Source organism: Aureococcus anophagefferens, assembly GCF_000186865.1.
Source record: "Aureococcus anophagefferens unplaced genomic scaffold AURANscaffold_1, whole genome shotgun sequence".
NCBI classification, from domain to species: domain Eukaryota; class Pelagophyceae; order Pelagomonadales; family Pelagomonadaceae; genus Aureococcus; species Aureococcus anophagefferens.
This window is the reverse complement of record NW_008705561.1, coordinates 2421676-2433404: the sequence shown is the minus strand read 5'-3', so window position 1 is coordinate 2433404 and position 11729 is coordinate 2421676. Positions and strand designations below refer to the sequence as shown.

Below are 11729 nucleotides of genomic sequence, written 5' to 3'. Positions count from 1 at the left end.
GCAACCGGCGCGCGAAGAACCCGGAGCCGAGCCGCACGCCGTGCTCTTCGATTTCGGTGCTGGTACTCCATAGGTCACGGCAGCGCCTCGCCACGCAGCGGTCCACCGCGGTGGCGAGCGTGCGCGACGCCAGGGCGAAGGTCGACACCAAGTTCTTCGTCTCCCCGAAGTATTTGGCGACCTCGTCGAGGACGTCGCCCGACATGCACGCCTCGAGCCCTTTCTCGCACATCGTGTGGCGTCGCGGGAGGGCCGAGGGCCGTCGCAGGCGGTCGCCAAGCTTGAGCGGCCGAGCGCAGCGCGACGAGAACTGGGAGATCCCCACCGAGCCCGCGCACCGAGCCCCTTTGCGACGACGACGAGGCTCCTTGCCTTCGCACAGCTTCGTTTGGCCAAGCCGAGCCCGAGCGCTCAGACTAAGGAAAGATGCCGAGCAACTTGACGTCAACCAAGTCGGGCGGCCCCTCCTACTTCTCTCCACTTCTCTCCCTCTAAATCAGCATCAGGGCCTCAGAAGTAGACCTCGTAGGGCCGATTGTTCTGGTCGACGGAGCAGTAGATGACGCCGTCGGCCTTGAGGTCGTCGATGACGCCGTCCCAGAGGAGCCCGAGCTTCGGCCAGTCGAAGAGCCAGAGCTGCTTGCAGAGCTTCTTCAGGTTGACGGGCAGGGCGCCGACGTGCTGCTGGTAGGCCATGAGCAGCACGAGGTCGCGCTTCATCTTGTCGCGGAAGCTCTCGAGCACCGTGTCGCGCGGCTCCTCCGGCGGCGCGGCGCCGTCGCCGTCGCCGTCCGAGTCGCCGCCGTCCGCCGCGGGCGCGCCGTTGGCCTCGCCCATGGACAGCTTGTAGCCGAAGCCGCTCAGGCGCCCGGGCATGTTCGACGTCACGGCGTCGACGTCGCCCTGGTCCTCGCCGTCCTCGGCCTTGGGCGGCCGCGGCGCGGGCCGCGACGCCTTCATCAAAAACGTCGCGACGGCCTCCGGGTCGCGGTCCTCGCCCGTCTCCGACGGCGGGTTGAAGTCCGGCGGCGGGCCCGGCGGGTAGGCCCGCCCGTAGAGGAACATGGACCGCGCGTCCAAAGCGATACCGATCGTCGTCGTCGACGTCGCGCCCGTCGCGGCCATCTTCGCCGTGTCGCTGTCCGCGGCCTCGGCCCGGACGACGGCGTCGTGGAGGAAGCGGCGCACGCCGCCGAGGAGCTCGGCCCGCGGGCTCGCGCCCTCGTCGTCGCTGTAGACGGCCATCGGCGCGAGGATGGGCGGGAGGACGCGCGGCGACTGCGGCTCGAGCTCCTTGTCGATCTCCTGCTGCTGCTGGGCCTGGGCCTCGCGCTTCGCGCGGAGCCGCCGCATCTTCGCGACGAGCGCCGACTCCTCGCGCGCGTCCTCGGCCTCGATCTCCGCGCGCTTCTTCTCGGTCGCGAGGCGGAGGCGCTCGTCGGAGATCGCGCCCATGAGGCCGACGCCGCCGGACGCGTCGAAGGACTTGGTGTCCTTCTGGATCTTGTCGCCGCGCCACCAGACGTGCCAGCCCTCCTTCTTCGTCGCCATGGCGTGGAGGAACGCCTCCCAGGACACGCGCGCCTTGTCGTCGTCCAGGGACGCGACGGCGACGCACGCCTTCGCCTCGCGCCTGGCCTCCTTCTTGTCGAGGTCGCCGTCGCGCACGAGGCCCGCGGCGATCGCCGGCGCGTCCAGGCCCCGGTCCTTGAGCTCCACGGGCTCGAGGAGCTCGGCCCACTTCTTCGCGAAGTGGTCGATCTGCTCCTGCGACAGCGCGGAGCGGACCGCGCGCATGGCCACCTCCGTGCGCTCCGCGCGCGCTCGCTCCGCCTTCTCCCGGGCCTCGATCTCGCTGATCTTGAGCTGGACGTCGTTCTTGAACCAGGACTTCCACTCGCCGAGCCCCGTCGCGGACTTGCGCAACCCGTCGCCGTCGTCGCGGCGCGCGATCATCTCGAGGAACTCGTCGAAGTCGAGCTCGCCGTTGCCGTCGGCGTCGGCCTCGCGCATGAGCTTGCGCACGGTCTTGATGTTCGTCTCGACGCCGATGAACTTGATGAGGTCGAAGAACTGGGACGCGTTGACCGCGCCCTTGCCCTTGTCGTCCATCGTCCCGAACGCGTCCTTGTAGAAGGAGAGCTGCTCCGGCGAGAGGCGCGCACGCAGGCCCTCGCGCCGCAGCCACTGGACGCCCGATTTTAGGGTGGATTTGCCCGACTCGTCGAGGCTCGGCTTGAACTTGACCATCGCGCCGACGAACTCGTCGAAGTCGAGCTCGCCGTTGCCGTCCTCGTCCACCGCGTCGAAGACCTCGTCGATGCGCTCCTCGGGGAGCTTCATCCCGAACTTCTTGCGCATGCTCTTGCGCAGCTCGCTCCGGTCGATGCCCCCGGAGCCGTCCGCGTCGATCTCGTCGAAGAGCGCGCGGTACGCCGCGAGCTCGTCGCTCGGCACGTGGGCCCACTTGCCGTCGGGCTCCTTGGCCCGGCGCTTCTTCTTCGACGGCGCGCCGCCGTCGCCGTCCTCGGCGACGGCGGCCAGGTCCCCCGGCGGCGGCTTCGCCTTCTTGGGCTTCCCGAGGACCATGGGGGTAGGGAGGGCTGCCCCCGCTACGCTACGACGGACGGGCCGCTCAGAGCGGCCGCATGGGGGTTCGGCGGCGCCGGGAGACGCGGCGACGCGGACCGAGCGCTCGAAGCGCCTCAGGCGCGGCCCGGCCCCGGCGGCCGACGCGCCATGGATGCGCGAGACGGCGGCGCTCTTCCAGGGTCGACAGGATTCACAACGGCTCCTTTAACTCGATGCTGCGGCCATGGCCGATGGGGCCCGGGCTGCTCGTCCTCGTCGTCGCCGCCGCGCGGGCCTTCCCGCCGCGCGGCGACGCCGTCGCGCGGGCCCTCGACGAGCTCCTCGCGACGAACCTCTCCAACGGCACGCGCTCCGTGGCGCTGCCGCGGGACGCGCGCCGCGGCGGCGCGCGCTGGTTTCGCTTCTGGGCCGCCGACGACGACGGCGACGCCGCGCCGCTGGCGTCGCTCTGGCGCGTGGCCGGCGCGCGCCGGCGCGCGCGCCTCGCGGCCGGCCCCTGCGCCGACCTCCCGCCGGCGCTCGCGAACGCGTCGACGGTCGCGGCGCCGGCGGCCGCGGTCCTCGCGCTCGCGGCGCGCGGCCGGCCGACCGGCGGTTTCGCGCGCGAGGTCGGCCTGGGCCTCGACTTCGCGCGGCGGCGCTGCGCGGCGCCGCCGACGGCCGCGGCGGCCTGGGCGGGGCGCGCGTGCGCGCGGGGCGGCGCGCGGAGGTGCCGCGTGGCGACGTGCGCGTCGACGCCGCTCTGCGCGCACACGCACCCGCACGCGAACCGGCCGTCGGCGTCGGACCTGCGCGGCGCCCTCGACGCCCACCCCTGCGCGGGCCGCGGCGGGAGGCGCCGCGTCTCGCTCGTCGCGGCGCCGCGCGGCGCGTGGGTCGTCGCGCCCGCGCCGCCGCTGCTGGCGGCCTGGCGGTCCGCGGACGCGGCGGCCCGGGACGCGCTCGCCGACGCCTGGGCCACCGCGGGGCGGGCGCGCCAGGCCGCGAGCCAGCGCGGCGACGGCGCGGGCCTCGCGCGCGACCTCCGCGGCTTCGGGTTCCGCGCGGCCTACGTGGCCTACGGCCTCCTCGAGGCCGCCGCGGCGCCGGGCGAGGGCGCCGTCCTGCTCCTCGCGACGGGCGCCGGCTGCCGACCCCGTTAATAAAGGTTCGTCAGCGCGGCGCGGCCTTGCGGCGGCGGTCGAAGAAGAGCTTCTTGTAGACGCCGATGTTGAGGGCGTCCCGCCGGTCGAGCGTCGCGCTCCGACCGACCGGCGCGGCCTCGTAGTCGCCGACGGCGTCCTCGCGGTTGATGGGCTCCTCGCCGCAGGGCACGACGAGCAGCTCCGCGCCGCAGTCGCGGAGCGCGGAGGAGATGATCGGGTCGTCGAAGAAGCGCTCGTCGGCGTCGAGGGCGTCCAGCAGCCGGCCGACGGTCTCCGGCACGCAGCGGCTCCAGCGGAACGCGTACGCGTCCGAGCCGGCGAGCACGCGGACGCGCGTGCCGTTGCCCGCGACGCGGCGGCCCCGGTTCTCGTAGCGCATGGCCGCGTAGCCGTAGGTCGAGTGCGCGAGCTCGTCGAGCGTCGCGTGGCCCCGGGGGTAGGTCCAGCCCCGGCAGCCGACGGCGCGGCGCGGCCCCGCGAAGGCACCGAGGCGCGCGAGCACGTCCGGCGCGTAGAGCTTGTCGTCGTCGGCGACGACGACGAGGTCGCCGTCGCGGAGATCGCCGGCGCGCGCGGGCCCGAGGAGCGCGAGGACGCGCATGGTCGGCCCGCGGTCCTCGGCCGTGTAGGCGATCTCGCGGACCTTGGACGGGACCGCGAAGGGGCCGCCGCGGCCGTCGTCGGAGCAGTTGGACCCGCAGAGCCGCCGCCAGGCCGCGGAGTCCACGGACCGCCAGCCGCAGCCGAGGCGCTGGCTCCGGGCGGCGTCGCGGCAGGCGTGCGAGTGGTAGGCGATGTCCGGCGGGTGCGTCTGGTCCAGCAGCGACGACAGCGTCGTGCGCACCTTCTCCGCGCGGCGGCCGTAGCTCGACACGTGGACGACGACCCGCGCGCGCGCCGCGGCAGCGGCGAGCACGAGGCGCAGCCCGCGCATGGGGCAGCCCCTTGGCTAGGGCATCGTCGCGCCGAGCGGCACCATCGACATCATATCATTCGGGGCAGCCCGAGCAAATTGGAGCACCTCAGGCGCCCCCGGACGCTGCCGTCGTCCTTCGCGACCATGGCCGACGCCTACGGTGCGACGCAGCCCCTGTGCGACGACGACGTCGTCGCCGCCGACGTCGAGGGCGCCGTCGCGGCGCCGCCGCAGCAGGCGGCCCCGGCGTCGCGGCGGCGCCTCGCGGCGGCGGCGTCCCTGAGCGTCCTCGGCGGCCTCGCCGTGCTCGGCGCCCCGGCGCGGTCGCCGGCGCTGGGCGCGTCGTCCGCCGCGGCGCTCGCCGCGGCGGCGTCGTCGGCGAAGCAGTGCCTGAAGCAGGACACGGCCGTCATCTACAAGTACACGCTCGCGTCGAGCTCGCCGCTCGAGGACGGCCTCTGGGCCGACGACCTCTTCGGCTGCACGTACCGGGACGTGACGGACGCCCACGGCTGCGCGGAGCTCGGCAAGACGTCCTGCATGCACAGCTTGGAATTCGGCCTCCACTTCGTCCACAACTACGTCACGGAGGCGGGGACGACGTCCGTCGAGGACTGGGATACGAAGGTCGCCGCGCTCCACGGCGAGGCCCACGCGGCCGACGCCTACGACCAGTTCATGGACTATTCCCTGACCTTCTACGCGCCGAACCTGACGTCGACGGTGGGCCACCTCTACGGCTCGGGCGCGGACGTGCTCGCGCGGAAGCAGGTCAACCCGTCCGACGGGAAGACGTGGTACAGCTTCCTCGTCTGGTCGCCGTCGGGCAAGGTCTTCGAGCTGACGTCCACGGTCGTCGACGCGTCGGTCCTGCGGGGCGACGTCTCCGACTGGAAGTCGGGCTCCGAGTGCGCCGAGAGCCACCTCGTGACGTCGTACACGGCCGACGAGCTCGACCACGTCTACACGTCCAAGCTCAAGGCCGGCGCCACGGCGACGCCCATCGGCCTCCCCGTGCTCATGCCCATCCGCAGCAACATCGCGACGAAGGACGCCAAGCAGGTCGCCGCCTGGTACGACAAGCACATGCCCGCCGTCGCCTTCGAGGTCTCGACGTCGTCGGACGCGGCGGAGACGTGCGCGTGGGCGACGGCGTCCGTGCCCGTCTACACCTACGACGACGTGGCCCACGAGATCCGCTTCGTCCAGAACGAGGACGCCCTGACCAGCGGCGGCACGTCCGTCGCGGCCTTCGTCGACTACATCGAGGAGGTGAACCGCAACTTCACGTCCGTCTACGACGTCACGTCGACGACGATGGCGTCGGGCTCGTCGGGCGGCTGGACGTCCTGGTGGGACCGCCACCTCGGCATCATGCTCCAGGACTGCCCCCTCGACGACTACATGTCCGTCTTCGCCGAGAGCGGCGTCAGCTTCCACCCGCACGGCCAGAACGGCACGACGACGATCAACACGGGCACGCCCAAGGACCACATGTGGACCGAGGGCACGTCCGGCCACGGCCTCGAGATGCAGGGCTCCTTCGCCCACACCTACTCCGACTGCTACGAGGTCTTCAACTGGTGCTCCTGGGATACCTCACCTTCTTTGAACGCGGCGCAATGCTTCTAGGCCGCGGCCCGCGCGCGCTTAAGGACGCTCCCCCGTCCCGCGGGCCGCCCACTCCGCGGGACCCTCGTCGACGCTCCCGATGGCGCTCGCGTCCTGGCCTAGCGGCGGGCGGACCGGCCGCCGTCGGGGAGTGCCAGCGGCGTCGCATGACCACGACGAGGGCTTCGAGCACGGCCGCGCGTAGGGAATCCGTGAGTTGAACTTCAAGTTGAAGTCAGCATTTTTCGAACCTCGACGAAATGCCCGACACACTCCCGGCCGGCTGTTACAACCGCGACAGGCTCGCCGTGGACCCGCGCCGGGAGCCGCCGCCGCCGGGGACGATGGCCGCGGCGACGGCGGAGAGCGCGCCGAGCGAGAGCCGCGCCTGGTCGGCCGGCGCGGCGTCGCCGTCGCCGGCCGCGACCATGGAGCGCGCGCTCGGGCCGGCGCCCGCGAGGGACCGCCGCCGGTGCTCCGCGGCGGACATGCGCTTGCCGTGGTGGCCGTGGGCGTGGTGGCCGTGGTGGCCGCGGCCGTCGTGCTTCGGCGTCGGCGCGCAGAGGAGGCCCAATGCCGCGGCGTGGCCGTGGGCGTGCTTGAGGCGCCAGTACTCGAAGCCGAAGATCCAGTTGCCCGCCTCGTGCTTCGAGAGCGGCGCGAAGGACCACGTCCGCCGGTCCGGGAGCGTCATCGCGAAGCCGTGCGACTTCGCGAGGCGCTCGTAGTCGACGACGGCCCGGTGCGCGAGCAGGGACACGCGCGCCTGGACGTCGCCCTGGCTCGTGTAGAGCTGGAACATGCCGTTGCAGAGCATGGCCCACCAGAGCTGCTTCCGGCCGCCCTTGGAGCTCGCGGCGGACGCGGCGCCCTCCGACTTTTTTAGAGTTTCGAAGTGGGGCGCCTCGAGCCAGGTGCACATGTTGTAGAGGCTGTTCAGGCCCTCGACCTGGACCTTGAGCTCGGCCTTGACGTAGCCCCGGTAGACGCCCGCGACCATCGCGCGCATCTCCTCGCGGCTCTGGTCGCGGAGCGGGTAGCGCATGTGGGGCTTGAGCTCCACCGCGAGCCACTCGCGCGCGCCCCGGGACCCGTCGAAGCGCTGCAAATCCTCGGGCGTGCCCCGGATGTGGTGCGCGCCCTGGCCCAACAGGTGCGTGATCTCCATGCGGCCCTCGACGCCGGACCGCGTCTTGAGGAAGACCGTGTAGACGATCGTCACGTCGTAGGTCGACCCGGGCAGCACGTTCTCGACGTGGAAGGCCGCGCGCGACGTCGCGAAGGGCGTCTTCGCGCGGAGCCGCTTGAGCTCCTCGCGCGCCTCCTCGAGCTCGGCCTGCGCGTCCGCCGTCGTCTGCCGCCGGCCGCCCGCGTTCGACGCGCGCCGCCGCGCCTTGGGCGTCGCGCGGTCCGGCGCGCGCTTCGGCGCCAGGGGGCACTCGTCGATGTCGAAGGAGAAGAGCGTGAGGCGCTGCGTGTGGTCGAGCACGGACAGGATCGCGTGGAGACTGCAGTTCTCCGGCGGCGGCTCGAGCGACGACACGACGACGTCCTGGAGGCGCACGGCGATGGCGCGCTTGAAGAGGCCCCGCTGGAGCCGGAACTTGGAGCGGCAGAGGTAGCGCCGCACGACGGACTGGGCCTTGATGACCCGCCGCTTCCGCTCCTGGAACCGCTTCGCGGAGAGCCACGCGCGGACCGCGCGCGTGAGGATGTCGTTGGCCATGCCCGTGCGGTAGTCGGACCGCGCGTCGTCGAAGGCCTTGAGCCGCAGCGCCACGGCGTCCCGCAGGTTGCCGCTGCAGATGTGGCAGCAGCGGCGCGCGCCGGGCTTCTCCGCGTCGCCCCAGTCGAGGCCCGCGGCGGAGACGCAGCGCGCGTGGGCGACGTTGGGGCAGTAGCCGCAGAGCAGGCGCGGCTCGAGCTCGTGGCCGCCGTCGTCGCAGGTCGGCTCGTTGCAGACCTCGCAGATCACGGAGTTCCGGAGCCGGCTCCGCGGCGTCCGCAGCGCGGGCTCGGGGATGTCCGGCAGCCGCAGGGACCGGCGGCCCGCCGTCGCGAAGCCCTCGAGGGCCTCGCGCTCCTTGGCGACGGCCGCCGTCGACGGCTTGAAGGCCTGGACCGCGCCGACGAGGTCGAAGACCATCTTGAACCGGAGCTGCGCGCGCTTCCGCCGCTCCGCGCGCGCGGCGATGCCCGCCTCGTCGAAGGTCCGCGCGACGCGGTCGAAGCGCTTGCCGTACTTGCCCTGGGAGCCGTGGTTGCTCGGCAGCTCGTGGTCCGGCGACCCGAAGGGCGACGTCGGCCGGGTGCCGCCGGCCGGCGACGCCGGCGCGGACCCGCCGCCGAAGAGCTTGAGGCGCGCCTCCTTCGTCGCGAAGGGCTTCGGCTTGACCACGGCCTGCGGTAGGGTGGCTTTGGCCGGCGCCATGGCGGAGCCGAGGAGCGCGCGGGCCGAGGCCGCGCGCTGGGGGCAGCCCGGATTCTTGCCGGGCATCATGAGCCTCCGGGCAGCCCTTCGGCGCCAGCCAGAAATGGTGTGACCTCCCCGCGCCCGAGCATCGTCGACGATGGAGGTGGCCTGGAGCCACGTCGCCGTCGCCGTCGCCGCCGTTGCCTGGGCGCTCGCGGCCGCCGCGGCGCGGGCGCGGCCTCGGGGCATGGCGACGAAGGAGTGGCTCCAGGGCCTCGTGATCGCCCACTTCCCGGCCTTCTACCACAAGCACATCCTGCCGGCCGTCTACGGCGACCTGACGGCGTCGATCAACGTCGGGCAGCCCTACCTGCGCGACCTGCTCCCGACGCTCGAGGCGGCGCCGAGCCTCGGCGCCGCGTCCTTCGGGCCCGGCGACGTCGTCGACCCCTCTCCCGACGCCGCGGGCAGCCGCAAGATCGTCGCGACGAGTCTGCTCCCGCGGATGCTCGAGGCGCTCGCGGACTACGAGACGGGCGCGACGGGCAAGATGTACGCCGCCGTCGACGCGCTCGTCGAGGCGTGCCTCCCCCACGTCGGCGCCTGCCCGGACGGGACCCGGCCGACGCTCGACCGCTGCGTCTACTACTGCATGAACAAGGAGCGCGGCGCCTACTTCCCCGTCATCCACTGGGACACGGACTGGGTCCAGTTCCCGGGCGCCGCGGGCTTCCAGCTCTGGTTCCTCGCGCGCGCGCACGGTCGCGCGGGCGTCGGCAACATGTTCATGGTGTCGACGCCGGACCTCCGGCCCGACGACCCGAGCGTGCGCTACGTCCCGACCAAGGGCGGCGGCCTCGCGAAGATCTTCCACGACTCCTCGGCCCACGAGTACCCGCTCAAGCGCTTCGCGTCCGTCGCCGACGCGGGCCTCCGCTTCGAGTACCTCGCCATGGCGCCCGGCGACTGCCTCATCATGTGCAAGCGCCACCTCCACATGAGCGACCCGCGGCTCCTCCTCGACGGCGAGGCCAACGACCGCCTCGCCGTCAACTTCCGCGTCGTCTTCACCGAGGCACCCGGCGCCGGCGCGACGATCCCCTTCTGGCCCTACCACTCCTACAACCTCGCCTGCCACCAGCGGCTCAAGCACCGGGCCTTCACCGACGGGACCATGGACGCCGACGAGACCTGCCACATCACCGTGCAGCGCCACGAGATGCTCAACCTCGCCTGGAACAAGGACTGGGACTAGGCGCCTTTTGTTTCTCCAGGGGGCGCAGGTGTCGGTGGTGCCTTTCGTCGTGCAGGCGTCCGACGAGCTCGTGGACGAGCTACCACGGCCTCGTTGAGGCGCGCGTTGAGGCCGCGCCCTCGTTGTTGAGTGCCTGTTGAACTAATTCATTTTGCAAGTAATCTCGCGCGCGCTGCCACAGCGCGTAAACCGCAACGGTTCGCGCCGCTCACGGGGCCTCGCCGACGTCCGCGCGCCCGTCGCCTGCTCGCGCGCGACCCATGGCCGCCCAGGTCGCCGCGGCGCCGAGCCTCGACGCCCAGCTGCGCGAGCTCTGGGCCGTGCGCGACGGCTTCTTCGCGTCGGACCCGGCGGCGAAGGCGGCCCTCGTCGCGCGGCGCGTGTCGAGCCTCGTCGCCGCGGCCGAGGCCTGCGACGCGTCGAGCGCCGAGGCCCGCGCGCGGTCCGCCTTCGTGCGGGGCCGCGCGCTCGACGCGGGCGACGCGTACGACCCGGCGGCCGAGGCGGCGCTGAGCCGCGCGGTCAAGCTCGCGCCCGACGACGTCGCCGCGTGGAACGCGCTGGGCCACGCCTTCTGGAAGAAGGGGGACACCGCCGGCGCCGGCGACTGCTACGAGGCCGCGCGGTCGCGCGCGGGCGACGCCGTGTCCGCGCGCGCTTTGAGCCAGCTCGCGCGCGCGGGCCCGCGGCCGGCCGACGGCGCCTTCGACCGGAGCGTCGCGCTGGCCAAGGACGCGCTCCGGTGCGACCTGGGGGACGGCGAGTCCTGGTACGTCCTGGGCAACGCGCACGTCGCGCGGTTCTTCTCGCGGGGCGCCGGCGGCCGCGACCCCCGGGACCTCCGGTTCGCGGCCAAGGCCTACGCGTCCGCCGAGGCCAAGTACGACAAAACTTGGAAGGACCCGCCGGACGTCGGCGGCATTCGTGGAACCTTCGGGAACCCGGACCTCTTCTTCAACCGCGGCCATTTACGCCGCTACGTCGAGGACTACGCGGGCGCGTGCGCCGACTTCGGGAAGGCGCGCGACCTCGACGGCGCGCTCCCGGCCCAGGACGCGATCGACGACACGCAGCGCTGGGTGCGGCGCGTCGAGGATTTGGTGCGGCGCAAGGGCGCGCTCAAGCCGAAGCGGCGCTACGAGCTCGACGCGGCCCTTCGGTCGAACGCGGGGCTCAAGGCGCCCGCGGGCTACGCGGAGCGGACGCTCGCGGACCTCGTCAAAGCGCCCCTGGGCGCGTCCGACGCCGACGCCGCGGCCCACTTCCGCAGCGCGGCGAACGCCCGGACCTTCGTCGTCCTCGTCGTCGCGCTCGAGCTCCGCCGCGACGGCGCGGTGCCGCCCGACGCGTATTTGGCCTTCGGCCGGGGCAACGCGGCGACGCCCTGCGTCGCGCTGAGCGTCTACGACGGCGACACGGCGAAGCTCGCGCCGGGCGCCGTCGTCGTCGTCCTCGACCCCGTCGTCGTCGACGTCCCGTCGCCCGACGCGGGCGGCGACGGCTACGCCGCCGTCCACTGCGGCGACGCGGCCAAGATCCTCCTCGACGGCAAGCCCCTCCCGACGGTCCTCCGGGCCACGTCCTCCTCCACGACGAACTGACCCGGGACGACGCCGCGCGCGCGCGCGCTCTAATTTCCGCGTCGCCGCCCGCTAGAGCTCCGCGTCGAGGCGCGCGCGGTCCCGGGCCCGCTTCCGCGTCGAGAGCGCGTCGACCCGGCGCTCGAGCGCGTCGCCCGCGGCGCGGACGCGCGCGGCGTCGTCCTCGAGCGCCGCCGGCGGCGCGCCGCTCGCGAGT

At 73.2% G+C, this 11729-nt stretch overlaps 3 protein-coding genes across 3 annotated transcripts in view; 1 reads left to right on the top strand and 2 right to left on the bottom strand.

The window, feature by feature from the left end:
- Positions 1-1950: 1950 nt before the first annotated feature.
- Positions 1951-2463, bottom strand: AURANDRAFT_16285 (hypothetical protein; the record flags this gene model as incomplete). Its single annotated transcript, XM_009034160.1, has 2 exons — positions 1951-2127; positions 2194-2463. Coding segments are annotated over 2 exons (447 nt in total), but the record flags the coding sequence as incomplete, so codon positions are not given.
- Positions 2464-3744: 1281 nt separating this feature from the next.
- Positions 3745-8695, bottom strand: AURANDRAFT_60820 (hypothetical protein; the record flags this gene model as incomplete). The annotated part of the gene is made up of 3 exons (XM_009034159.1): positions 3745-4686; positions 5961-6018; positions 6555-8695. The coding sequence occupies 3 exons, from the start codon at positions 8693-8695 to the stop codon at positions 3745-3747; spliced, it is 3141 nt and encodes a 1046-aa protein (XP_009032407.1).
- Positions 8696-8834: 139 nt separating this feature from the next.
- AURANDRAFT_60819 (hypothetical protein) overlaps positions 8835-11729 on the top strand; it is a gene marked incomplete at both ends in the record, with an annotated part of 4131 nt that continues 1236 nt past the window's right edge. The window contains 2 exons of the mRNA XM_009034334.1: positions 8835-9881; positions 10205-11497. Coding sequence (XP_009032582.1) covers positions 8835-9881; positions 10205-11497 — 2340 coding nt within the window. The remainder of the gene's footprint in view (positions 9882-10204; positions 11498-11729) is intronic.